Here is a 26065-nt window from a genome sequence, read left to right on the forward strand (position 1 = left end):
GGCCGCTTTGTGTCACTGCATGAGGCCACAGGCAGCGCGGCAATACGTCGCTCCTGTTATAGGGGTAGTGCAAGGAACGGAGACCTCACGGACCGGCACGGGGCAGCAATCCGTGCGTTGTGAGCTCGTAGGGGAACGCTTGGTGTTACTCCTCACCTGAGGAACGAGGGGCCACGCCAGCCCGCACGGAGAGGCACGCGAGCTCTCTCTCTACGGGCAGGGGCTCGGTGCTGGGCGCAGACCATTTGCTGAGCAGGGAGCAGCCAGCGCTCCCAGTGACCTTGCAACTGGCGGGATGCCGTCCCCAGAAAAGCCGCGGTAGGAGACGCGGGATCATAACGGGAACCGCTCCTTCACCGCCCGCGAGGGAGACAAAGGCGGGCGAGGGCGGGAAGAGGCGGCCGCGCGAGGAGAGCGCGCGGAGGGGCCGTGAGCGCGGCGCGCGCCCCCGCGACTATTGCGCCACCCGGCGCCTCGCGCTCCCCCCGCCCTCCCTTATTCCCGGGCTCTCAGACATCAAAGAGCGATGGAGAGGAGCCGCGGGGGGCGGCACCGAGGAGCCTCGCCGTGAGGTGACGGGCACGCCCGCCCTCCAATCGCAGCGCTAACGGCGGCCGATGGGCGCGCTCGCTAGCCAGTAGCCGAGGAGTCCTCGCTCCCTCCCCGGCTCGGAGCCAATCGCGGAGCCCCTGAGCGGCGGGGAGGCACGACCCGTTCCCGGGGCGGGGAGGGGGCGTGCGGGGGGACGGAGCGCAGAGCATCTTTGGCGCTCGCTGCCGCCGGGCTCCGTACCCGCTCCTCCTCTCTGTCGCGTGTGCGCCCTCCGCCAGGAGCCGGCCCGCTCCCACCCTCCTCCCGGCGATGTCGTCTCCGTCGTCCGGGGATCGGTATGAAGAAGAGGAGGAGGAGGACGGCGCCTACGAGAGCCAGGCCAAGCGGCTGAAGCCCAGCGCGGCCGCCGAGGAAGGCGAGATCGAGTACAGCGGCGCCGAGGAGAGCGAGAGCCGGCGGGACAAGGTTCCCCCGCAGCGCGGAGGCGGCTTTTCGGGCGGGGTGAGGGCTCCTTCCCTCCGCACGGCGGCGGGGAGCGGGGCGGGGGCGGGCGGCGGAGCCCCCTCCTCGTGGGGAGGCTCTGGGCCGCAGAGCGGGGCCTCCGGGCGCGGGGCGGCCTTCTGGGCGGCTTCCCTTCGTGCCCACCCGCGGCCTGCCGGAGGCCGTAGCCCGCCGGCCCTTTCCCCTGGGCACGGAGGCGCTTCCGGGGCGGGGGGTGCGCCGCTTTGCCCCGCTCCGAGGCGGTGGGCCGCCGGCTCGGGGCCGTGCTGCTGAGCCTGGGCTGCGAGGCGGGTTGTGGTGAAGCGCGGAGCTCGCCGCCGCTCCGTGGGCTGCTCGGTGCCTTTTCGGATATCGCCGGGACGAGTTTTGCGCTCGCCCTGTTGCTGAGTGTAACTATAGAAACGTGCGGCGGGGGAAGAAAGCGGGCGGAGGGTTCCTTTCGTCCGTCCGTTTGACCTTATTGTCTGGCTGCGCCGGGCTGTGAGGCTGATGGCGAGTGGCTGCCGCTCCCTTAAGTTCCCCCGTTCCTCCCGTCGCTTTCCCCCGCTGTGAGACGGGCTGACGGACGCCTTAGTTCGGTGTGCTTGCTTTGCTGCGCTCTTTGTGTATTTGTATCAATCAAAGCAGTAAGCGAGACCCATCGATCTGGGCTAACGGCACTTCTGCGTCTAGCCTTTGATTTTTTACTCCACCGAATTTCCCGGATAATTTGAACCGTTTATTCAGTTCTCGATGGCACTTTGTTTCCTCCCTGAAAAGCAAGATCAACGAGAGCTTGATTCCATGACATTTAGAGTAGTTCTGTGTTATGATTTGGCTGAACGACGCTGCTTAACAATGGGATGAATTAGTAACAGATGAATTAGCGCCTTTGCTGTTACCATCTTTCCATCATCTGAACCTCCTTCTGGACTGCAGTCACCTGCTGAATGCGTAGAAAAGTTTCCTGGTGAACTGTAGTAAAGTTGCACCTTTTGGGATAACTGTTATAAGTGTTATACCTTGTCACAAAGCATCAGCTATGGCCTTAGTAATGCATTCTTAGAGGATGCATCTGAATTAAATCCTTATGTTTGCATAAGTTATCTTGACATTTCCTCATATAGGAGAGTTGGGCATCACACACCACGTTTCAAACAGGGACAAGATACTCCTCTTACCTTTCTAAGTTGCCAGTTTGTTATTTTTAACTTTCCTTTATTTTGGCGTTGATTGTCTTTTTTTTTTAACTTTAGTATCTCAGTTTTTATGCTAGTTAATGCACAAGGCATACAGCCCTGCTAGGTAACAAGAGGATAAAGTATGTCTGTAACCTGACATTTTGGATTTTGGCTGTGTTTCGTCAGCAAAGAGACTGAAACAAGTGTGTAGGAGGTCTAGAAGAGAAGGATTTTAGGGTGTTGTATCAGTTGCAGTGTGCCTCAAGAGGGTGAGTGGTCACAGAATCTTGACTCTCCTAATGCTCTGTGATGGTTTGTTGGCAAAGCTGTACTGATGAGCTATCTGGGGAGGCAGTACTGGGGTACAGCCTCTGTAAATGTCATCCTTCCAGATCTCACTCTCCTCCATAGAATGCTGCTGTAAGACCACCTCTATTCCTCTCCCTGTCAACTCTCCAGTCACAGCTCTCCATGCTCCTCAGTGCTCAGATGAGACAATAGGAAGGAGCAGGGGGAGGCAGCAGTTTTCTGGGTAATAGAGATCGTACTAGGTTCTTAAGAGCAAACTGTAACATCAATATGTGAAAAATGAACAACTGAGTGCTTTTGTCTGGAGTCTGTAAGAGCAAAATGCCAGTATCCATTTGTTAAAGTTAGTTCATGTGAACGTTAGTTTTTTTTTTTCTTTAATTGGTTTTAAAAAAAGAAAATGTGCAGGAAATGGATTATTTTTATTCCCTAAGACATGCCACCTTCATTTTGTTCCTGGATAAACGTTCCTAGCACATAAAAGTTAGTTTCGGTTCAAGGTGAAGACGTACAAGATAGGAGTAGGCTGAGGGAGTAAGTGCAGGTACGCTGGATTGCTCAGAAAGAAGCAGAAGAAGAATATGTAAAGTGAAGTACAAAGATCAATACGGGATGGGGAATTAAGAGGGAGAAATGGGAAAATGGATAACTGGAGTAGGGAGAGTGGTTGGAGTCTGTTAGCCTCATGCTTTTCCTCTCTTACAGTGTCCTAAAATAATGGTGAATTGTCATCAGTTACATACAGGTTGTGAGATAAAACCTGTTTCATAGTGGGACCTTTTAGTTATCCCCTTGGCATGATCTCCCTGCTGGGCTGTTTATTGTTATTGTTGTGATGTTTTCGTTCCTCTGGGATTGCCTTGTGAGTTGCGTAGTCCCTTACTGCCTCTAAGTTCTGTGTTTCTGCAAATGGGTGCCTAGAAGTCTTCCCTGATACGCAGGTTACAGATGGGTAAGAATATATCTATATATTTGTTCTTCCTTTGCCTCTGTTCCCCACCAGTAATGATACTGCACAGAGTCAGGGGGATGTGCTCCTTCCTATTGTCTCATCTGAGTGCTGAGGAGCACGGAGAACTGTGACTGGAGAGTTGACAGGGAGAGGAATAGAGGTGGTCTTAGAGCAGCATTCTATGGAGAGTGAGATCTGGAAGGACGACATTTACAGAGGCTGTGCTGTGTGGTGGGGAGACCTGGGCAGAGGAGTCAGAACTAGGTTATAGCAGAGTCAGGACACAGGGAGAAAGTGGGGTGGGAATTAAGAGCTGTGTTGGAGAGTGGTTGGAGGGCCTCTCAGCTCTCTCGCTCATGTAAATTTCTTCCATTGGTTAGTGTTGTATTTAACTTTTTTTTTTTTTTCTGGTAGCATTCATTTGCCTCGCTGTCTCTTACATGCTTTATAGAAATACTGAAGAATAGGTAAGGATGATTGTTATGTTTGGGGAAGTGGGATGTGGTGTCAAAATACACAAACATAAAACCAGGTTCCTGCAAGGTTAGCTAGGATTGTGAACATGCAGCATCTGAGCTGCTCTGCTGTAAGTTCAGGTGTGCAATGTTCTTGCTTTGCAGTGTAAGTGGGAAGCAACAACGCACCTCAGGAGTAAACTGCTTCATGTCTGTCACAGGCAGTAGCAGTGGCTAGATGGAGATGAGTTCAGAGCCTAGAAGTCTATTATGGAGCAATCTGAGTGTAAATCGTCCTTCTTCCTTTGTTCTCCATCACAAAGGCGACTAAAGCTAGTTCCTCTTCCAGCACCTCAGGTATTTGTTCCTCATAATTGTCTCCTCATAATGCTCCGTATTTGTTTTGTTTTAGGTTTTAAGAGATGTATTTGGATTGCCCTGAGCACAGGGGAAAATAAAGAATCATAAAGTTGTTGTTGAAGACCGTGCAGGAAATGGTGCATATACTTCAGAAAGCCTTTTCTCTATCACGCCACCTCCAATGGGCAGAGCTGAAATTACTGGGGAATGTGTTGTGTACCTTCACTTTCCCTTTACAGCGTGGTAACTGTGCAGCTGCGTTTGTAGTTAGGCATTGACAATGTTTTAGGCACTTACATACAGAATAAGCAACCTTTTGGGGCTCTTCCAATTGCAGTTTTAAATATAACAACTATTTCAGAGCATGTGAGGATGCAGTGAGGAAGTTGTAAGTGCGTGTGATGTTCTGAATGATGAGAAATGAAATAGCAAGGTGTATAGGTATCTAGGGGAGAGAATGTGAAGGAGAATAGCATCCTTCTGCAGTAAAGAGAAAGAGAGATGGAAGCAGAGGAATAGTAAAGAAGCAGATGGTCCAAAAAAAGGTAATATGAGCTCTGGTGAATATATTGACTGGAAAGGTGTCTGGAGAAAGGATGCAGAACAGGTGTCTGTGCAAACAGTGCAAAGTTCTCTGATGTAGAATTAGTGAACAGAAGAGGCTTCATACAGCTAGAACCCTTCCTGACTTTCTTCCTTTCTGGAATAACAGAATCAAAATTTATTAGCAAGACGCCAGTGATATATTTGAAATGTTGCCTAGGAATATGTAGGTCAGTAAAGAAAAGATATATTAAAATGCTGCAGTTGTTCTTCAGAGCTTCCATTACAGTCACGTGTATATGAAATAACCAAGCACATGAGGCATGATGCAGTTATTCTAGGGCTTCCTTCTCTCTCTGGAAACACAGTTTCAGTGTTACCTGTTATGTTGGTAGTCTTTTTTTTTTTTTTCCAGGAATCCTTTTCTATTCTTGTTACTGGTCTTGAGCACTTAGAAGAAGTCTGTTTCCATTACCTATTGAAGTACTACTTTTTCTGCCTGGCTAATGATTCTTTAAGAAACCGTTAGTGAGCTTTGAGAAGACATCCTGGGCAATATATATTTAGCAGGCACAGCAGTAACACGAGCTGGTGTGTTTCCTGGCTCTGTTGGAGGGCATCGTGCAGGGGTTAGGCATGGGGTTCCTGTGCCATTGGAAGAAGTAAGCAGGGGAACACTGCTGTTGGCTCATCTGTGTTACATGCTCTGTAACCACTCTCTGTGCCAGCTGTAGCATATATAGACTTCTCAGGATAGGGCGACTGCGAGACCTTAGTCAAAGTGCTGTGTTTCTTGTTTGTGGAAAGGGAAGGTGGCAAGCAGTGGGATGAGTTCTGACTTTAGCCGTGGAGGTGATTTACAGTGACGGATGTATTTGCGTTCTCATTTGGACTACTGACTTTATTTTTTCCTTTTAGGGGAAATCCAGGATTGTTCTAGATTTGCAACTTGGTAGCTGCAAAACTTGTTTGATGATCATATGCACGTCTGCCCTCGTGAATGCTTTTTTGCACTCGAACATATGCCAGCAGCACATGTTGGTGTCTTTCAGCAATATGCTGTGTGAATGTCAGTTTGTGACTTCCTGGCTTCAGGCTGACTTGTGCTTCATTGCTGCACCGCTGTTTGCTGCTTCTGGTCAGAGGCTATTCTGAGGAAAGCAGACTCCTACCGCTTTAGCCCTGTGTACCTTCACTGGCTTTGTCTAAACACTGTGATGAGGCAGTTACACAGAAATGCTATGCGGACAAGCCCTCAGCTTCATGGCAAGTGACTGAGATTTTACTACTATTTTTTCTTTTTTTTTTTTTTAAATAAAGCTTCATCCTTCTCAAGCTTTTGTGTAAGTTTCTACAATAGCGGCAGTGTTATGACTTATTCTTGCTTAATCTCCTACTGTACTTCATCCTAATAAATAATGCTTTCCATATAGCATTATGAGGGAAGGAGATTTTGCTTAGAATGCTAAATATCTTAACTATAAAAGGAAACAGATTGCATTTGCTGAAGGTTCTGAGAATCATTCCAGTTGCAGTAACGTGGGCACTCCTGTATGTGCATATAACTGATGTATAATGATTCAGAAATGCAAGCGTAAAAGTAAATGTTTGTAATACTGTTAGAAAGCTTTGTATCATGATTAGGCAAGCTTCAATGCAAATACAAAGGAAAATGCTTGACAAGAAATGTGAACTAGAGCAGAATTGAACTGGAAAGGGGACAGAGACATAACATACCATTAGGATGCATGCTCTGAAGAACTTGGCTTGTCTGGGGGTGCTCATTCACTAAGGTAGCTCTTTCTAGTGAGCCTTTGTTTCAGTGAGAAAACCATTGCCTATATTTACCATCTGATATGCAGTGAAATACTCTTAGGTACAATTTCTTGAATGTTAAAAGGAGAAGGAAAAAAAAAGAAGGAATGCATATTCATAGCGTTAACAGGGATCTTAATACAGTAACAAGTATGTGGGGCAATGAATAATTGATTTAATAACTTCTAAATAAAGTAAAGCTACTTGCTGTCTGAACATCTTAGAGCACTAGACTTTGCAGAAAAAAATGGTAATTACTGTTTTCTCCTGAAGGGTTCTTCAGGTGCTTCTTTCAGCTTTGAAATTTATGCTTGGGTAAAGAAGAGAGAAGTTGGGAATAAAAGTATGTGTGGAGCTTTGTTCCTTCAGCGATTCTCTGAGTACCTGCAGTTCAGAGTTTTAACCTTTCTTAATAATTTGATCACTGCTACCAGAGCTGGGGTGGTTAATTCAGGATTACATTATAACTACCACTCCTTGCGTTTACTCACAGTTGCCACAGCTCTTATTCAAAGAAGTATGTTGCAAGTGAAAATGCTTTCATGGTGCAAATGACTCCGACATAAATGAAGATTTAAAAAATAGTGCAGCAGGTTGTTCTGAATGCTGACAACATCCCATGGCCTGCTTTATGGTTCACATGCTCAAAGGAAGGAGAAAATATGAGGAGAGCTGTGTATGGAACCCAGGAGTTAGATACAGGAGACTCAATTTGTAGTTACCTGGGAAAAGCTATTTCCTTTCCTTCTGTAGTTTAAAAAGATAGGGAAGGGAAGAATGTGTGTAGCATGCACTCAGCAGAGCTGAAAGCTCCTTTGTACTGCAGATGAGAATCTCTCTCAGCTTCCAGAAGGTGCTGTGCTTCTTACTACATAGAAGTGAAAATTCAACAAGACTTGTTAGATCAAACAAACACACTGACGTAGTGAATTCGTAAACAAGAACTTGACATTGCTGTTACCTGTACTAAATCTGCATGTTACTAAGCACAGTGTATTTCATGCGGTCTTTATTATGTCTAGTCTTCCTTTGTGTATCTCTGTCATTATTGACTAATATTATTTCATTACTTTTTTTTTTTCCTCTTGGCTTGAAATAAACAAGGTACGTTTCAGCCCTACTTCAGGCTTCACACAGAAGGATGGAGCTGATCCCTGCCTGTCTAAATGGTTCAGTTGCACAGAACTCACTGCAGCTCTACTAGCTCACTGAGAAACATTTACTGTGGCAATTCTGTGTGCCTGTGTCCAAGGGCTGAAACCAGTTGATGAAAATCAGCCTTGGGGTGAAAAGAAAGAGCGTGACCACCTGTACTGAAATAGAATCTTTTAAAAATATGTATCAAGAGCACTCGGAATTGCAAGGGATTGCAGGTTTGTTTCCAGTATTGGACTGAGCCGGCATTTGCTTGCACTGGAGGACACAGCTCTGCACATGTTAGGAAAGTAACCAGTCTTGATTGAGTTTACTGATGGCCCTTGTTTGTTGCTGCTTTTTTGCTTTACTTTTTCAGGAAACAAGACTTGTCTCAGATGTCATAAGCAAACAGGAAGCATGTAAAAAATATTCTAGGTGTTGTGCGTGTTGAAATATTTTCTGTTTGGAACAAGTAGGGTGGAAGACCTCCTTTAATCAAGTAAATTTTTTAGAATACACTTCATTTTATACTAGAAAAATCTTGCCTGTGTGAACGTGTTAACAAAGTCTGCAAATTATTTGAAGTAGGCTTCGGCAGTTGAACTCTGCAGTCTGTTTGGAAAGCAAAGTGGAATTGTTTAAAATGTACTTTGTACATTTAAATGGCTGCTTCTGGACCCAGTGTAGTGTCTGCCCAATAAGTTTAGCTAACAATATCGATGTTCCTTGTTCTGTACTGAATACTGAATGTTGTTTTGTTGTTGTTAGGATGCAGGGGGAAGTCATCACAAAGTCTCTGTTTCTCCTGTCGTCCACGTCCGAGGGCTGTGTGAATCAGTTGTGGAAGCAGATCTTGTGGAAGCTCTGGAAAAGTTTGGAACCATATGGTACGTCAAACATTGTGAAGCCACATCCCTCAACAAGTTGGAAGCATTATCTAAAAGTCACTCAGATCTCTTTAAATATATTGTGATAGCCACTTCAAGTCTTGGATTTAGTTACTAGCAAAGCAAACAACTTTCTAGCTGTGTGAAGATTCTCTTTTTGTACACGTAAGAAGTCTGGTTAAGCAGTTACCTTTTCTGTGTACCCTAGTACCTGCCGTCAGACTGCTAGTCTTAGCCTGAAGTGTGAACTGTAACAAAACTGAACTTCAGAACAGTGAGCCTTTTTCCACTGGTTTTATATGGGAGAAGTGCTTATGACATGAGATGGTTATTCAGAGGGAGCCTCTTCTGTGTCAAAGCAGCTGTAAGCAGAGTAGTAGAGGTGAATTGGTAGAGTCAGTTTATTCTGAGTGCTTCATTTTAGAAAAATGCATTTCTTTTCAGTGATATGCTAGTATTGAAGTTTAAATGAGTTTTGGAGATAGTTCAGTGGTATTTTTCATTCTCTAAATATTCATCTAACTGAAGAGCACTTGCATTAATGTCTTAAAATAAAAATGAGGTGCCAAAAGCTTGTTTAGGTGTACAAGTACATTTTAGCCTGAGAAGTTACCTTTTCCAAAAAAGAAATTTGCTGAAAAAAAAAGTTTGGTTAACTAGAATGCTTCTGTTTATTTCTTCCAAGGTAGTTTTGTGTCAGGAAAAGAATAAGCTTTTAAATTTCTTGGTTTAGTGTACAAAGTTTAAATGTTTTCTGTAAATTGCATTTACTTTAATCCTTTATGTCATAAATAACTTAATGAGCTTTTTTAAAACTTGAAGTTGTAATCCTAGTAAATAATTACCTAATTATTGTGTTGGTTAAATGTTTTTGTCTATTATACATTTTCAAGACATTTTCAACTGCTCATTACTTACTTTTCTAACAAATGCATTTCTTTGCTTCATGTGAGTGCTTTAGAAACACGTGACTGGGCTTGGGAAGTGCAAGAGGGAAGACCTGGCTTCCTTGTATGTCCCTGTTTGGGCTTGTGTAGTAAAGCAGAACGTATCATATATGGCTGTACTGAATTTCAGAGTAAGCATATGGGAGAATTTACTGTATTATTTCTCTCCCCAGTTATGTCATGATGATGCCGTTTAAACGTCAGGCTCTGGTAGAGTTTGAAAAAGTAGAAAGTGCCAAGAAGTGTGTGACGTTTGCAGCAGATGAACCTGTGTACATTGCGGGGCAGCAAGCTTTTTTCAACTACTCGACGAGTAAAAGGATTACTCGGCCGGGGAACACCGACGACCCATCTGGTGGAAATAAAGTTCTCCTGTTGTCAATCCAGAATCCTCTCTACCCAATTACAGTGGTATGTTTCTCTTAATTTAATAATGCAACACTTGGAAATGACAGTCTTTATTACATCATTTCCATTGTGTGCTATGAGGGCTGCTCCAAAAGTAATGCCTCTTATTTTATGACGTTGACTGATGGTGTCAGAGGCAGATGTTGGTGGTATGGCAGTAGAGGTTGAACCTTCTTGCCAATATCCCATTACATTTTGTTGCTGTGGAACAGATGGCAGCAGAGGTGCGGTGTGATAAAATGGCGTATGGCATGGAAGTACAAATGGACCAAAGGTATAGAATTCCACCATGCTAAGGAAATTCATTGGCATTAATCAACACTTGTTAAATGTTTATGGAGACCAGACAGTGGATGTAAGCACAGTGTAGTGTAAGCACAGAGTAGTATACCACAGGTAGTGGTATATTTCAGTAGAAGCGACAGTAGTGATGGGTCACTTCTGCTGGCATGCGTTTCTGAGTGCAGCTCTTATTCATCACTGCATAAATGCGCAGCTAATGGTGACTGTGTTGAAAAATAGTGTTTTGTAGCTGAGAACTTGCTCTATCAAATAGTGTTACTCTATTCTTCTTATCTGTTGTCGTATCTGTTTCAGTAAATAGGAGGGATTACTTTTGGAGCAACCTATGTACTTGTTTAAATTCTATACTGTTAATCTTGAGTCAAGAATTAGTCATCTACCAAATCTTTATATCATCTTCACGTAAGTATCATTCAGGTTCTGGAAAAAAATGTTTGTTAGTTTTTTTCCTATTGTTTTTAAGATGACTCAGTCCTGTTGTGCAGATATTTTGCAATACACTTAAAAACTTCAGTGGTCAAGATTTTGTAATGTTGCTACATACTTGAAAATTATTTCCGAATATGTTGCCATAACATCAGGAATGTTGTTATCTTTTAGGCCCTGAGGGGGGTATGTTTAAATAGCAAGTCATTTTTTCCAGTAAGAAAGGGTTATTTTATTGCAGCCATTCATTCTTAAGTATTTTCTTTGCAGAAAGCTGAAACCTTGATCTGTTGATGATCAGCTCCAGTTTGGTGGAATCTTCCTTGCTTTTTATTTGGGCTGATGCATTTTATTTTCAGTATCTCTGGTCATACTATTTATGTACAGTTCATTTTTTGTTTAACAGTACTGTAATTAAGAACACAGAATATCTTTTCCATTGAATGTCTGCTTATATTTTTTCATAAAGACTTACAGCCTATGTTAAATTACACAGGAATATTTTGGGGGAGAAGGGGAGGCATGTCTCCTTAAGGCAGACTTGTTAAACTGTGGCATATACATAAGTTACTTAATCTTGGAGAAACATGTAGATATTGGATAGTAGAGATCAGTCCAAGCATCTGGCTTGTGTGGAACCATGTAACTTCAGTATTAAATTCTGTTTTATGACCGTATATTATGTTAGCAAATTGAGTGAAGCTTAACAATTCTGCAATTACTTAATCACAAACAATTGGTTCCATATCATGCTTTCTGCTTTGTTGTGTTGTGAATGTAGATAGGTTTTTGCCTACTGATTCATTTGTGGATGATGAATGTGCTTTCTTCTCAATGTTTTCTTTATAGAAAAGCATGGCAATGTATGACTTTATAATCAGGCTTAAGAATAGACCTGCCTTGATCTGTGTGAACCAATTAATTGATTGAGCTGAATTGTTCTTTGCATGTAAATGTAATACAGATTTTTGGAAACTGTTTCATTAAAGCATTTTCAACTTAGATTGCAAAAGCAACTGAGATGAATGCAGATGCTTGAATAAACAGAAGCACCATTCTTGGCTAGGAGTATTTGAAAACTCTGAACGTGAAACCTCTGGCATAGCAGCATCTTGGAAAGCAAAACCAAAACCCACCTTCTTTTCCTTTCTGCTGCCCCTTCACTGTCTAGTGTATATTGATGAGTACTAGAAGACAGCATATTTCCAAAACTACTTAAAAAGCACCAGAGCTCATCAAAGATAGTACAGACCAATTAATTGAGTCTGTAGCAACTGGGAAGAGCAATTGTGTAGTCCTAGAATGGTTTGGGTTGGAAGGGACCTTAAAGATCATCTGGATCCAACCCTATGAGTTTGTTGTGAGAGTGGTTTGCTGTGGTAGCTGCAATGTTTTAAACGACTATAATTTCATTTGATATTAGGTTGCTACAACTCTTAGGTATTCTAATGTACAGGTAACGTTAGTGTTAAGTCATATGGTTAATTTGGTAATCTGAAGTAGGTGAATTAATTTTAAAAAACAAAATGAATTTAAAGCTGTGTGTGTGCCTGTTGACTGACTGCACTAATGATGTTTTGAGTAGAGCTTGAATATTGAAAGAACTTTAGGAATAGTTCTAATGATAATAGGAAATTATTTGGATGATGAATTGTGAAAGAAAGTCGTATGCCCTAAAACTGATGTCATCTGAAGCTGGGAAGTCAACATGACACTTCTCTTTCAATCCAGAAGAGTTGAAGGATAAAAATATGTGCTATTTGGTATACCTACAAAATGTGCCTATGGCGTAGTCTGCTAAATTTTTTTTAAGGCTGTTTTAATCTCTTCTAAAAATGTGTGTTCATCTTCTGAAAAACTTTGGGTTGACAATCTCCACTGCTTGCTTCATTTAGCTGTGTAAAACACTCACAGGAGTGCCTGGTGTAAGCCCCTGAGTGCACTGAATTCTTTTTTTGGCGGTAGTACACACATGTATTAAGGGTTATGGTGCTTGATATACACCAAGAGTTGCACCACTGCAGCTGTACCAGAAAGAAGACATCCTTTCTGTTTTGTTTTGTTCTTTCATTTGTGTGCTTTGTTTTAAGAAATCCAGCATAGCTTCTTGCTTTGCCTCTTAACTTCTATACTGTTCTACTGAAGATAATACTTACTTACCCCGAGGATGTGCACTAAATTCTTGGAATGACTGTTTTGGAATTATTTGGTTTGGATATACAGAAAGGAAGGAGAAAAACAGATGGTGATAGTGTTCCACTGAGGTGTCTGTGCCATTGTGTGCTAGCATTAACTACCAACTGGCTGTCTAGTAAACCTTAGGTTTACTCTCAACTGTTTGAACGTTGTCTAACAGGTATATTGTTTAAAGAATCACGATTCCTGTTTGTTCAGATTCTCAAGACCTGTTCTTTGGATTTCTAAGTGGGATGTACAGTCACCATATCACATAAATGCATTTTTCTTCGTTAAATTCAAGCTTCAGCCTAGTTTCTGGCACCATTATGTCTGAATTATGTGTAATGGGCAGTTGTTTGAGGTGCTGTGCATCAGACCAAGCCAATATTACGATACTTTGAGAATAAGGCAAGATTTCCATTTCATTCCCATGCTGCAGTGAGACTGGTCTTGAATTTTATTGGTTCCTTGCAATAGTGAAATGCTGGTGAGAACATTGCTCTGACAGTGAGCTTCTGAGAGCCCAGGATTTCCTCTTTAACTTTTCTGTGCTTTAAGTGGGGAAACACAGCATCTACTTACACTGTCTTTGACTCAGGTGCACATGATTGAATTTCTCATTTTGATAAGCTACCTAAGCTTGCACTGTGGACTTCTCTAGGTTATTTTTCTGAAGATAACTGTGAATGATTACAAAGCACCAACAAAATCAAAACCTCAGCTATAAGGGTTTTGTGAAATGAACTGTACTGTAACTACAGCATCATCATGTCTGTTTGCTTTGGTGAAGCTACTACAGTGCGTGATTAAAGGCAGCACAGTCTTGAAGCATGCATGCTGTTACTGAGTTTTAACACTCTTTGCAGATACTTCTTTGTATGAGTAATTCTTGTATAAGTTTTTTCCTGTTGTTAATATTTGACTGCCTATGCTACGCTATCCTTCAAAATGCTAAATGTAAAAGTAGAAATTGTATAGAGAAAATTGTAACTTAACAAGCATTTAAAAGCTAATAGAAGATAATGTAAAACTAAGTTGTTTGATTTTTTTTTGCTCCAGTTAAAGCAGTTTTTTCTTCTTTCTTAGGATGTCTTGTATACTGTGTGCAACCCTGTTGGCAAAGTTCAGCGCATTGTTATATTCAAGAGGAATGGAATACAAGCTATGGTTGAATATCCTTTTTAGACTGTGATTTTTTTTTTTTTTTTTTTTTTTTCCTGTAGGTTTTCAACTCCAGATCGGATTTCAGAATGTCAGAAAAATACCATTTAATTTTGAGGCCAAAAATCTCTCAGAAATTACAGTGTTTTTGGATATAAATTTTAGATGTTTTAAGGGAAAATATCACTTATACATGTAATCTTTGGAGGGAAGTGATGCTGTCAACAGTGATCTTGATAACCATGTTTATAAGTGACCTTAAGGCTAATAATTCTTGGCATAAAATATGCCTCGAATTTGGCAATACACTGGGCAAAAAAATGTTGTGATTTCTAGCTGTATGAACACTCAAGAAACTGGTAAAGGATTGCAGAGGTGCGGTTTAACTTCTTCAAACTCTTCTAAAATAGTTCTCATATACTGTTTGACTTTTTGTTCTGACTTTAATAAAATGTGAGACCAACTGAGGCCTCATGGAGGAAATACCCTGCTCTGTTATCCTTCTGTTTATTGTATTTGTAGCATTAAGTTGTACATTATACGAGTATTGTTAATGTGTTACTGTTGTTTGTGGAGTCCAAAGTCTGATTTGATTAAGCCTTAGTTCATAAAACTCGAATAGACCTATTCCTAGAAATGATTACCTTCCATTTATGAAGATGGTATTCAAAGAAAATTGTTCTGAAATCTCAAGTGCTCTTGTGATTTTTGCATACTATCCATGTGACAGGCTTTATGAGTGGATTATTTCTGTAACATGTCAATGATTTAACTAGTGGCTGTGCTGCTGATTTGCCAGGCAAAAAGAGTTGCCTCACAGTCCATTAAAGCAAGCTAACTGCTGTTTATCTGACTTAAACTGTGCATCTTAACAGATGCACGCAGTTCCTGTGGTAGCATAGTAAGTTGTGGCAAACAGCATTGTTTAAATTATATGTTTGTATAGTCAGGGATTATTCTGTGTCATATGAAAGATTAGGGTAATTGTGGGGAGGACCCTGCACGTGCTCTGAAACTGCCATGTTTCTGTCCTTTGAATTAAATTATACAATGTGGCTTTTATTTAAAAAGCAGACAAAAACCCACCATACAACCAGCAATTAAAAGAAAGCTTATAAATGTAAGCAAAGTATTGCATCAGTATAAGTGAACAGTTGCTGGGAGAAGCTTCACAAGAAGACTTGTCTGAAAGTTTCCAAAATTTACTCAAATTTCACCTCTATGTAGGTTGCTCCAAAAGTAATTCCTCCTATTTATTGCCCTGGAAATGACAACAGATATAAAGAGCACAGTGACACTATTTGATAGAGCAATTTCTCAATTATGGAACACTGTTCTTAGTCACCACCATTAGCTGTATGTTTTTGCCAGCGAAGAACAAGAACTTGCATGCCATGCTTGTAAAAATCTGCACCAGTGGAGGTGACCCACTGTCATCTGGTGCTGCTGCTGAAGTGCACCACCTATTGCTCTCTGTGCTCATATCCACTGTTTGGTCTTTGTAAACGTTCAGCAAGCACTGATGAATGTCAGTGGTGCAAGTTTCTCTATATGGAGGAATTCACTTGAGTCCCTTTGCTCCTTATGCACTTCCTCATCAGATGCTGTTCTGTCTGATTGCTGCTCTGCTGCCATCTGTTGCACTGCAACAAAATGTAATGGAATATGGGTGGTAAGGTTCAATATCTACTGCCACAATACCACCGTCCACCTCTGATGTTGTGGGCAAACATAACAAAACCAGAGGCATTACTTTTGGAGCAGTTCCCATAGTTGCATTACACATCACTCCTGAAGATGTGCTCCTACAGTTCTAGCCAGCCTCTGACAACTTCCTAGAGGTGTGAGAAGCTTAACTTTTCTTGCTCTAATCTTTGGTAATCTTTGGCAGTCTCAAGTCAGTTAAAAAATTCTGCTGTGAACCAGTATTACAGTGGAGGAAGTTGGGTTGCATGGATATGGTAAAACACAATATTGTTTTAAATATAATAAACATATACTTCCAAGGTTTCATGTAACTATATTGAATGATGGCATAAAATACCTGGTTTATTACAGGGTTTGAGCTGTCTGATGCAATATGTTACCAACTTTGTATGAGATCATGCATTGCCATGAGCCAAGGCTCGTATGGCTTTTTCTTCTAGTAATAGAACCAATCTTAGAGGTACGTAGAGGATATGGAATAGCCTGTTTGTTGCAGCGTGGTGCATGCATCTGCCTTGAGCAATGGATTTAAAGCAATCTCCTTGCTGTATTCTTGATGCAGATTGGTTCATTCAAAGCATCCCTTTTGGTTCTGTGGCTTTCTTCAGCTAAAGGATGTGCTCTTTCTTAGTTCTTTTCACTGAAGAGTAACTGCTGAGTTAATGAGACTCCCTACCCGCACTTGTATAGCTCATGCTAGCTATTAGAAGGGATGCATTGTTCTAAGTCATGCCTTCCCACCCACTAGCTCCCATCTCTTTCCCAATGATGCAGCTTGACCTTTCCATTTTGATTTTGATCCAAATATTCTCTAGGTTTGTTGACAGCTTCTATATCCTCTGCTTAAATTTACTAAATCCATCAGAATATTCCTGTCAAAATGAATCTGTAGAGAAGAATTTGTTTATAAGTGCTCACATTATGTGCTGTTTGCACAATAGAAGTAGGTGCTTAACACAGGTAAACCCATAGTAGTTGTTAGTAACTTTACTTTGAAGTCTGTTCAGAGTTCTTGTAGGATTCAGACATAGCGAGCTACTTGCAGTCTAAAAAAAATAAAGGTATTTCAGAAGAAAGGGACATGGATGAGACACCTTGGGAAAAATCCTTAACATGTGCATGTTTGAATCAGTTTTTTGTGCCCAGAAGGCGAAGGCAGCACTCAATGGAGCAGATATCTATGCAGGATGCTGTACACTAAAAATTGAATATGCAAGGGTAATGCATGGACCTTCTCTCTTACCTTTAGTGGCTAAACATGTATACACCATGCTTAACGTTTTTCACTTTTACTTTATTTGAACAGCCCACTCGACTTAATGTCATTAGAAACGACAACGATAGTTGGGACTACACTAAGCCGTATCTGGGCCGACGAGGTAGGTTTTCCTATGTTATTGCTGTAGATGTATGACTGTACTAATGACAATCCTTTATACGTGGTCAGGCCGTATCTCAATAGTCATTTCAAAGCAAGCCAGAGCTGCTGCTGTGTTCACAAGCCAACCTGTAACCCAGGAAATTAACCCTGAGCCCTAGTGCCCCCTACTGCCGTGTGCTTGAGCCACTTAGTTCAACAAGGAGCCCACACCTGCAAGCACCTTCGCAGTTCTCAAGGACTTGCATTTCTCCAAGCAGCTCTCTCTCTTTGGAGGAGAGGAAACCTGATACAGACTATTCCTTACAAACTACAAACTTGCACACTGCTTCTCCTTCGAAAGGACTCTTTTCCCCTATGTTGGACGAGGCATTAAGAAGGATAGAGGACTTCAGCAGGCTGACTCTACACTTCTTCATGCACCACATCGGCATCAGCAAAACCAAAACAAAACACCAAACCCTCTGAAAAACCTCAGACTTGCAATTCACCTTGTCTGCATACTGCATGCACCACTACCACAAGTTTTTAAAAGGAGGACACTTTCAGTACTTCAGATTTGTATGGGATGAATAACACGATAGACTGTACCCATTCTGTTCAAGTTTGTATGTATGCTGGTCATATTTCCCTTAAAGTTAAAACTGAAAAATTGAGACCCTCCAAAATTAAGAACCTCTTTTGTTGATATCATTGACGTTGTAATCTTTTTATTATTTGCTGTATGTGAGAGTTGCATTCAGTCTTAACGATGTAAATATTGTCTAGTAGTAGAGAAATTTCATCCTGATCTTTAGATAGTTGGAACTGAGTAGTGCAATATCAGATAGATCCCCTCAGTTATACTTGAGTATTAAAACAGGGAGATTCATAATTGATACAGACATACTGTCTCTTCAGTATTCAGCTGTAACAGTCTCCAAAGCTTGACTCCTGTCAGTGGGAAATTATGACTATTTTTGTAAAGACAAACTACTGTGTAGCCTGACTCCTGTACAGTGTTCACTTAAAGAAATAATAATGTGTAATAATTGAGTGCAGTATTCAGTAACTTATGTACAATAATGCGTGCAATGTAAAGTTAGAAAAGCGAAGAGATGTCCAAGTCAGAGTACTTTCCAAAGGCTACATGAGAGCCTGGGCTTTGGCCATCTCAAGTGACATGCACTTTCAAAGTAATTCTGCAAGACACCTGGTTTGTAAAACTGTTGTACAACTAAAAACATAGGGCTTGAATTTTCAGAATGAAGTTCTTGTAAAAAGTTAACAAGGGAGCTACAGTATTGGTTGCAGCTTATAGTTCATGACTATTTTTATGAGGATTTAATTTTTTTCTCAAATTCCTGACTTCAAAAAAGCAACTTCTCGAAGTCAAGAAACTTGAGGGCAAGAAAGAAAAAGGACTGCATATGAAAATTCTGATGGATTAATTTGACCCTCTGATCTTCCAATCATTGCAGTGATTGGAGAGTAACTTGTAACATGCTGCCCCTAATTACGTTACTTAATTGGTCTGCAGATATGCATGAATTGTTTCCCAAGCAAAAAACAGTGGAAAATGAAAACATTAAGATAGATACGACTTGCTCTTTCTCAAAAACTCATACTTTACTCTTTTGCTTTTCCTTTTTTGTTACTCTGAGTGCTTATCTCTACATCGCTCTACTGCACTTAAAAGGAAAATGATTGGATTTGTACTGTGGAGCATGAGTTTTCATTTACCACAGTCCACATCCACTTGTCTAGAAAATGAGAATATGAATTTATGAACGAAGACTGAAAGGAAAGTAAGACAGCTAGATTATGTCCATGAAGTAATCCAGGACTTGTTTTGAGAGAGTTCTGCTGTGTGTGCTTCTATGCGCTCCCACAACAGCGTTTGGCTTTTGAACTTAATCTGACTGCAACTGTAGGGGTCCGACTCCAGCAAAGATTTTAGCCCTGGGGGAATTTCATTCTGAGGACAGACGCTGCTAATAGTAAGCCTTTCAGAACTTAATTCCTCCCACTGATCCTAGGACACAGAAATGCATTTAGCTAATTATTTTTTTGAAGAACTATTATATCTGTGGCAACAAATCACTTACTTCCCTTGAGCATTTCTTCAACCAACGCCTACCTGTCTTTTAGCGTTCTACTGGCTCTTAGCCAGATTGTTCAAACTAGTTTGGAACATTTCTTTTGGCAGTAATACCGGGTTACTCAGCAACCCAATGAGCTGATTTAAAAAGCAAAAACAAACACCCCTAGATTATAAAGAATCTTTTTGTTCAGAAGTAATTTTAGCCCAGATCAGTTCTCATTTTCGTTGCCTGTTTGCACAAAATATTTCTTCTGGCACAATTAAGTTAGTTAAAGGAAGGAACAAGTGCTGTGGACAGGAGAGGGTAAAGGACTGTTCACCAGGAGGAAATATTTGTCAAACTATGCTATCCTGGAATTACTTGAAAGCTACTATCTTTTTGTTCACTCTTTCAATTGATTTGACTCCTTAAGACTTTAATGATAAAATTCAGTTTTTGAAAGATAATTCCTGCGTATAGGTTAAATGTTCAAAATATTCTACATGCTTGTGTAATTACTTCCCAGAGCTAAGAGATTCAGAGCTGTTACCTGAAAAAGGAAAGGAAAAAGAAAACCATGCAAAAATAATCATCATTCTATACAGTTGAAGGCAGTCAGCACTTTTCTGTCCCTAGTCTTTATTTCCGAAGTAAACGCCTGACTTGAAACCTGTTCTCAAATTCCTGAGCAGAAATGGCACCTGTTTTCATTTCCCACTGTTGTGCTGTCTATCATGAGTAGTTCTCTTTTGTCAGGGAAATAACCTGTAGCTGCAATGGGCTGAATTGCCATTTTCAGCAGTCACATTTAAATTTTCTTTGGATCTATACTAAACTGAAAAATATCTTGCCCCATCTTTTCAGTGTAGCAGTGTGAGAACTCATATTATTTTTTCTAAATGTGAGACATCAGTTTTTACTTACCACAATGAAATCTGCAAGTTTAGATTTTTCTTTGCCATGGAAGGTGCAACTGATTAGAAAATACAGTTTTGACTGTACTGCACTGCTTTCTTCCAGTAATGTAGACCCTTTGCTTAACTTTATAACACAGAGAACTTGGCCTTCTTAAAGGATTGACCTTTTGCTAAGTGCATTATTCAGTGATGTTTCTCTTCAGTCAACCTGTTACGAGCTGCTGATAATGCAATTATGTACAATCCTTTCAGCACGCCCTTAAATCAGTAGGTGTTCTGTAAGTTTATATGTACACAAATGTAATGCTCTCTGTTTACTGATTATGAAACCATGTAATACAGGTTGTTGTTGGCTTATGCTGAAACTTCTTGAAAGAAGCCCACTTTGAAAATGTGTTGCTGTTGAAGCTAATATTATGATTCAGGTACTGTCTTTCAAAAGTACTGCATTTCAAATTTGTTTTAAGAGATGCATAGGTAAATCCTGCTGTATGGTGTTTTCTATACTAATGTGTGGTGTCTGTTTAGGAAAGTTGTTGGGTATTTCCTTAGACTTTAAATGTCTACGTCTCCTCATTGGCCATTACGGCCAATCAACTTAAGTGGAATTTGTTATACAAATGACAGTCTTTAGATTTTGGTATCCCAGGGCTACAGCTTGCGGTTTTAGATATATAACCAATGAGAAATTGTTGATAAAATTAACAAGGACTCAGATTGCATTTTTGCTTCTTAACTAGAAGCTTTGTGTCTTAACTGGAGAAATCAAGTGCATACTTGTCCATACTGAATTGTATTTTTTCCCTTCCCATATGTTAGACAGAGGGAAGGGACGCCAGAGACAAGCTATTCTGGGAGAGCACCCATCGTCATTTAGACATGATAGTTATGGTAAGTCCAGTAGGTTGACAGATGGTTTTGATTTCTGTATGTGCTGTGTGGAATGCCAAATATTCAGTCAATGTATAACTGGACCTCTGAACTGTGAGTAGTTCACTGATCTGTGCACGTGCTGCCGTCAGTCCCTGTACAAAAAGTGATAGCAATGGATTGAAATACGTAGTGCTTTTTTTTTCTTTTGCCATAACTCTTCTTTTCATGGAGAGCATCCAGCTCTGCGAATGTATTCCTTTGAAGAATGCTTCCTTTTAGTTGCTGTCACCATAGCAGTAAACAGAGAATAACGTAATTACTGGCGAAGCTCTTTTCTTACAGAAAATGGCAGCAGAGTTTGATCAATGGTTTGATGCAACCCAGAGCCCTTTGATGTTTTTGCCTGCAAAGCTGTGAACTGTGGGCTTTGTGTTTCTTCTAATTTAGCTAATTCTGAAAAGGTACAGCAATGTGATTTGCTAAGAACGATATTTTGGAATTAGTGCTGTAAAGTGGTGCTGTTGTTACCAGGGCTAACTGTAGATGAAGGCCTGCCATACTGCTCTTTCCCTCATTATTGTGTTTTACTGTGGGAAAATAAAGCAAAAAGCACGTTTTATACTTTGCGAATTTCACAATATTCGTTTTCTCAGAGGATCAGGGATCCTATCCTCAGTAATACTGATGTTTTCTGTAAACAAAAATTAATGCCTATCACTAACGTCTCTTCATTTATTTAAAAAAAAAAAAAAAAAGAGATGGGGTTTGGAGAGGAATGTGAACAAGGACAGAGAAGAGAAAGTATTTCAGTGAAACCTGTCACTTTACCTGTAGTGGAAAATAGGACAGCTTTGTTTTGCATTAATGCTGTGCTTTAAGCATTCCTGTTTCTTCCAAAAGTTGCCTGTAGAAAGCCAGTTTCCTGACTTTGTCATATCTCTGGAAAAATAGCTGTATCATCCTCCTTCTCTCCTGACCACTGGCTAAAAATTCACTCCTTTTTTACTTTCCTTACCTTGTAGTAATTTTTTTAGAAAATAAAGAGTTTTTATTATTTTTTGCCACAACGCATGATCAGTAGAAATGACAATATTGCTGAAGGTAATTAGGTATGTTTTAAAACTCCTGTAGTCCTTTTCCCCCCCATTTTAATGAATACAATCTTTCATTTCCATAGGTTCGCATGGTCCTTTGTTGCCATTACCAAGTCGCTACCGAATGGGATCTCGGGACACTCCCGAACTTGTTGCTTATCCGTTGCCCCAGGCATCATCCTCATACATGCATGGTGGAAATCCTTCTGGATCAGTTGTCATGGTTAGTGGGTTGCATCAGCTAAAGATGAACTGTTCAAGGGTCTTCAACCTTTTCTGCTTGTATGGAAACATTGAGAAGGTAAGGCATCATCTGTGAGAAACTCTGAATCTACTGCAGTTGGGTATTTTGTTGTTGTTTTTCAAAACAAGCAAACAAAAATGAAATAAAGTCTAGTTGGGATGGGTGCTCCTGACAACGTTTGAAATTCTTATTTTGGGCTGCTTGTTGCAGTGTCATTTTTTTTCTTCGTCTATCTTATCTTAGGTGAAATTTATGAAGACTATTCCAGGCACAGCACTGGTTGAAATGGGTGATGAATATGCTGTAGAAAGAGCTGTCACACATCTCAACAATGTCAAGTTATTCGGAAAGAGACTTAACGTGTGGTAAATATGTTCTGTATGATTAATGGTCAGCTAGTAAGGAAATGTAATGAAGTTGCAAAGACAGGCTGTCCAGTCTTTTCATCAGTGTTAGATTTATGATTTCCAGTTTACAACTATTATTTTTCACCAAAATATTTTTGTGAATGTGACAGCTGTCAGTATCAGTTCAAACTTATAACACCTATATCCTATAACCTAGGCTGTTCGAAAGCTGTATTCACTAAGATGTTTTATCCACCCTTTCTACAGTCTTTTTAGGAAGGTGTCAAATCTAACTTGTCTTGTTCCTCTTTGAAATTGTTCTAAAGAAATGTCAGCTTTTATTTACTTACATGAATAATCTGTGTGCAAAGTTTGCAAGTTTTGATTGTTTAAAAAATTTTCATGACATATCCTTAAATCCCAGTGTTTCTAAGCAGCATTCAGTAGTTCCAAGCCAGATATTTGAGCTGGAGGATGGCACGAGTAGCTATAAGGATTTTGCAATGAGTAAGAATAATCGGTTCACCAGTGCTGGCCAAGCATCTAAGAACATCATCCAACCACCCTCTTGTGTTCTGCATTATTATAATGTTCCCCTGTGTGTAACTGAAGAAACGTTTGTGAAGGTAGGCAGTTGAAATCACTGTGGCATGTAGTGCTTTGGGGCCTTATCCTAACTGTATAGTATTGTATAGTATGCTACTTTTAAAATGAAATAACTGGGATAGTTTTGGTACAGCAGCTGGAAAATAATTCTTAAAATAGCTTTGGAGCCTCTCTATAGAAGCTGCTGTATTTGTGCTTTTTTTTTTTTATTATTATTCTCTCTTTTTTTTTAATGAGAAACAAGATGTTGGAAGTAAAGTTGAGAATCTTAATGAGGTTTTTGTGGAAGCGGGGAAAAAAATCTTAAAGCCAAATACAGGAAAAACCAAGAGTACAGCCAACGAAAGATGTACTGACTTGAGATGATTATTCTGATGACTGATAAGACGTTTTGGAATGGAGAGAAACATGCACATGGGATGTTTTGCATGGTTGGGTACTAAATGAGAACTGGATGCTTAAAACATTCAATAGCAGATACAGAGGCAGTTGGTTTTCAGTTCAGTGAGACTTTATTTTTTTGAATTTGAGCTGAATCTTGAAAGTTAATTCTGGTTTGAGAGTTGTGTGCTTATTTGTGCAGCTTCTGAGATGCTGTGTTGAAGTAGGAATGTCAAGAAGAATAATTTGTTTTTCAGATATGAATTGCTTGAGCAAATGGTGATGTTTGCATTCTAGCAATTATTGTGCCTATAAAATATTTGGGAAAGCACAAATAAAGAGCCTTGTTTTGCAGACTATAGGATGGTATTCTAAAGAGTTCCCCAACATGCTTAAAAATTATTATTTGCTGTAAAATCTTGGAAGCTCTTTTAAAGACTCAGTATTTTGCTTTCTGTGTTTTTTCCAGGAACTTGGGATTTTTGCTAATGTATTTATGTGCATTTTTGCTGAGGTTTTACATCTTATTTTATTTTTGTGACAGCTATGTGAGGATCATGAAGTTCTCAGCTTTATTAAATACAAAGTGTTTGATCCAAAACGTAAGTCACGTTTGACCTATTTGAGGGGTTATCTGAAGTCCAGTTTTTATAAGAGCGTGCACTTGCCCAAAGACATTATTGATCTTTCTCCCCTCTTTTGCTTCTTATTTTGAAAGCCTCTGCCAAAACACTCTCTGGCCTGCTGGAATGGGAATGTAAGACAGATGCTGTGGAAGCTCTCACTGTACTTAATCACTACCAGATAAGAGTCCCAAGTAAGTTAGTTTTACTGATCTTACTGCTATCATTTTGTTTCTTGGTTTTTTTTTTCATGTTGATATTGCCTTTGTTTAAAAAAAAAAAAAAAAAGAAAAAAAAAGTTTCAGCAGCTTAGTCTGCATCTAAAAATTGCATTCTTTTCATTATAGGTATATATTCTGTATATGTATGAATATATATGCTCATTTATCTTCTGTTGTGTATATAATGATCTGCAGTTTAGGTTCCATTGCATTTTATTTAAACGGCACTCTTTCTTCCTAGCTTTGGAATCAACCTGTAGAGCTCAAAATATGCTCTGCAGCTCTGAAGTTATAGAAAGTTTAAAAAAACAAAACAAAAAACCACTAACAGCAAAAAAAACAACAAAAAAAGCCAACAAACAAAAGAACAACGGTCTAGGATGCAAAAAGGAAGGCAGGAAAGGTATTGCTTACAATCCACTATCATTAAAATCAAATCTAATGTACAGTGTCTTACTGAAGCTTTTGTCATGTTCCTCAGTAAATGCAGAGAAATGCGCAGTGCCCTTGGATAGGAGATTCTTTAGGTTGCACAGCTTACTGCTCTGAATTAACTGCTCTTGTAGTAAGTTCTTTTTCAAACCAGAAATTTTGATGTCAAGCTGATTTTAACACCAAACTAGTAAGGACAGAGATGAAATTCACCTGTTAAACTGTTGCACAGTGGACCAGATCTGTGTTGGACAATTCAGACAGTTTACTGGAGTAAATGGAATTATTCTAAGTATTTACAGACATCTTTTGAATCTAGCTCAGTGCCTAACATTATTTTAAGCTACCTTCTTCAATCTATTAAGAATTTGTCTCTGCCTGACAATCTTTCCTATCCACTCCACTCTTCGCCCACCATCTCAAACAAGAACTTTTGGTTAAGTCTTAATGTAATAAGGTTGTCTGAGGTTGGCTGAGCCAGGAGGATGCTTCTTCCATCGCCTGAGAATACCCAATTATGTGCTGCTGCCATGAGCAGCCTTTCCATGTAAAGGGACATTGTTTTTTGCTTGGCTTTCTGGAGAGTCCTGAAGGGGGAGCTGGGCTTCGTGCTTTTCCTTATTCATCATACATGCATAAACAGTCTCTAGTGTCACACTGCCTCTGATGGAAATACTACATTCTGTATCTCCTTATCCTTATCCTGTATATCCTTAAATATCTATGCATTTTGCTTTGGAAATTCTGTTGGATGCTACTCTTGTAAATAGTTCAGGTGGGAAACAGACAGCAATAACAGTAAAGTCTTCGTTGTGTTCAGAACGCTTTAGAATGCTGTCTGCATTCCTTTGTGATCAGATCCATCGCATTGCTTTTCCATCTCTCCCATCTGAAAAATGCTGATAGACTGTAAAGAACACTTCATTACTGGTCATCTGGTATCTGTGGGCCATCAGGGGCACGGGGGGAGCATTTCACCTTCTGAAGTGGTAAACATGTCACATCAAGCAAGATGATTTTCTCGATCAGCAGGAGAGCCATACGCATGGCGCATTACTGAGCATGTTCTGTGTTGTCTCCCGACA

At 40.4% G+C, this 26065-nt stretch overlaps 1 protein-coding gene across 7 annotated transcripts in view; it reads left to right on the top strand.

The window, feature by feature from the left end:
* Positions 1 to 746: 746 nt before the first annotated feature.
* Positions 747 to 26065, top strand: part of HNRNPLL (heterogeneous nuclear ribonucleoprotein L like) — a 32747-nt gene continuing 7428 nt past the window's right edge. For 4 of the 7 annotated variants that reach the window (XM_042879354.1, XM_042879362.1, XM_042879346.1 and 1 more), the window contains exons 1-12: positions 749 to 1053; positions 8553 to 8671; positions 9792 to 10029; positions 14020 to 14105; positions 16923 to 17019; positions 17108 to 17180; positions 20979 to 21050; positions 22210 to 22427; positions 22614 to 22735; positions 23142 to 23343; positions 24249 to 24306; positions 24423 to 24521. In XM_042879354.1, coding sequence (XP_042735288.1) covers positions 862 to 1053; positions 8553 to 8671; positions 9792 to 10029; positions 14020 to 14105; positions 16923 to 17019; positions 17108 to 17180; positions 20979 to 21050; positions 22210 to 22427; positions 22614 to 22735; positions 23142 to 23343; positions 24249 to 24306; positions 24423 to 24521 — 1576 coding nt within the window. In that variant the 5' untranslated portion in view covers positions 749 to 861. Of the gene's footprint in view, positions 1054 to 8552; positions 8672 to 9791; positions 10030 to 14019; positions 14106 to 16922; positions 17020 to 17107; positions 17181 to 20978; positions 21051 to 22209; positions 22428 to 22613; positions 22736 to 23141; positions 23344 to 24248; positions 24307 to 24422; positions 24522 to 24789; positions 26061 to 26065 lie in introns of those variants that run through there. The other 3 variants (XM_042879330.1, XM_042879339.1, XM_042879376.1) reach the window with 3 other exon arrangements.

This window comes from Lagopus leucura, unplaced genomic scaffold (genome assembly GCF_019238085.1).
Source record: "Lagopus leucura isolate 7727_CA_CO unplaced genomic scaffold, USGS_WTPT01 Super-Scaffold_73, whole genome shotgun sequence".
Taxonomy (NCBI): Eukaryota; Metazoa; Chordata; class Aves; order Galliformes; family Phasianidae; genus Lagopus; species Lagopus leucura.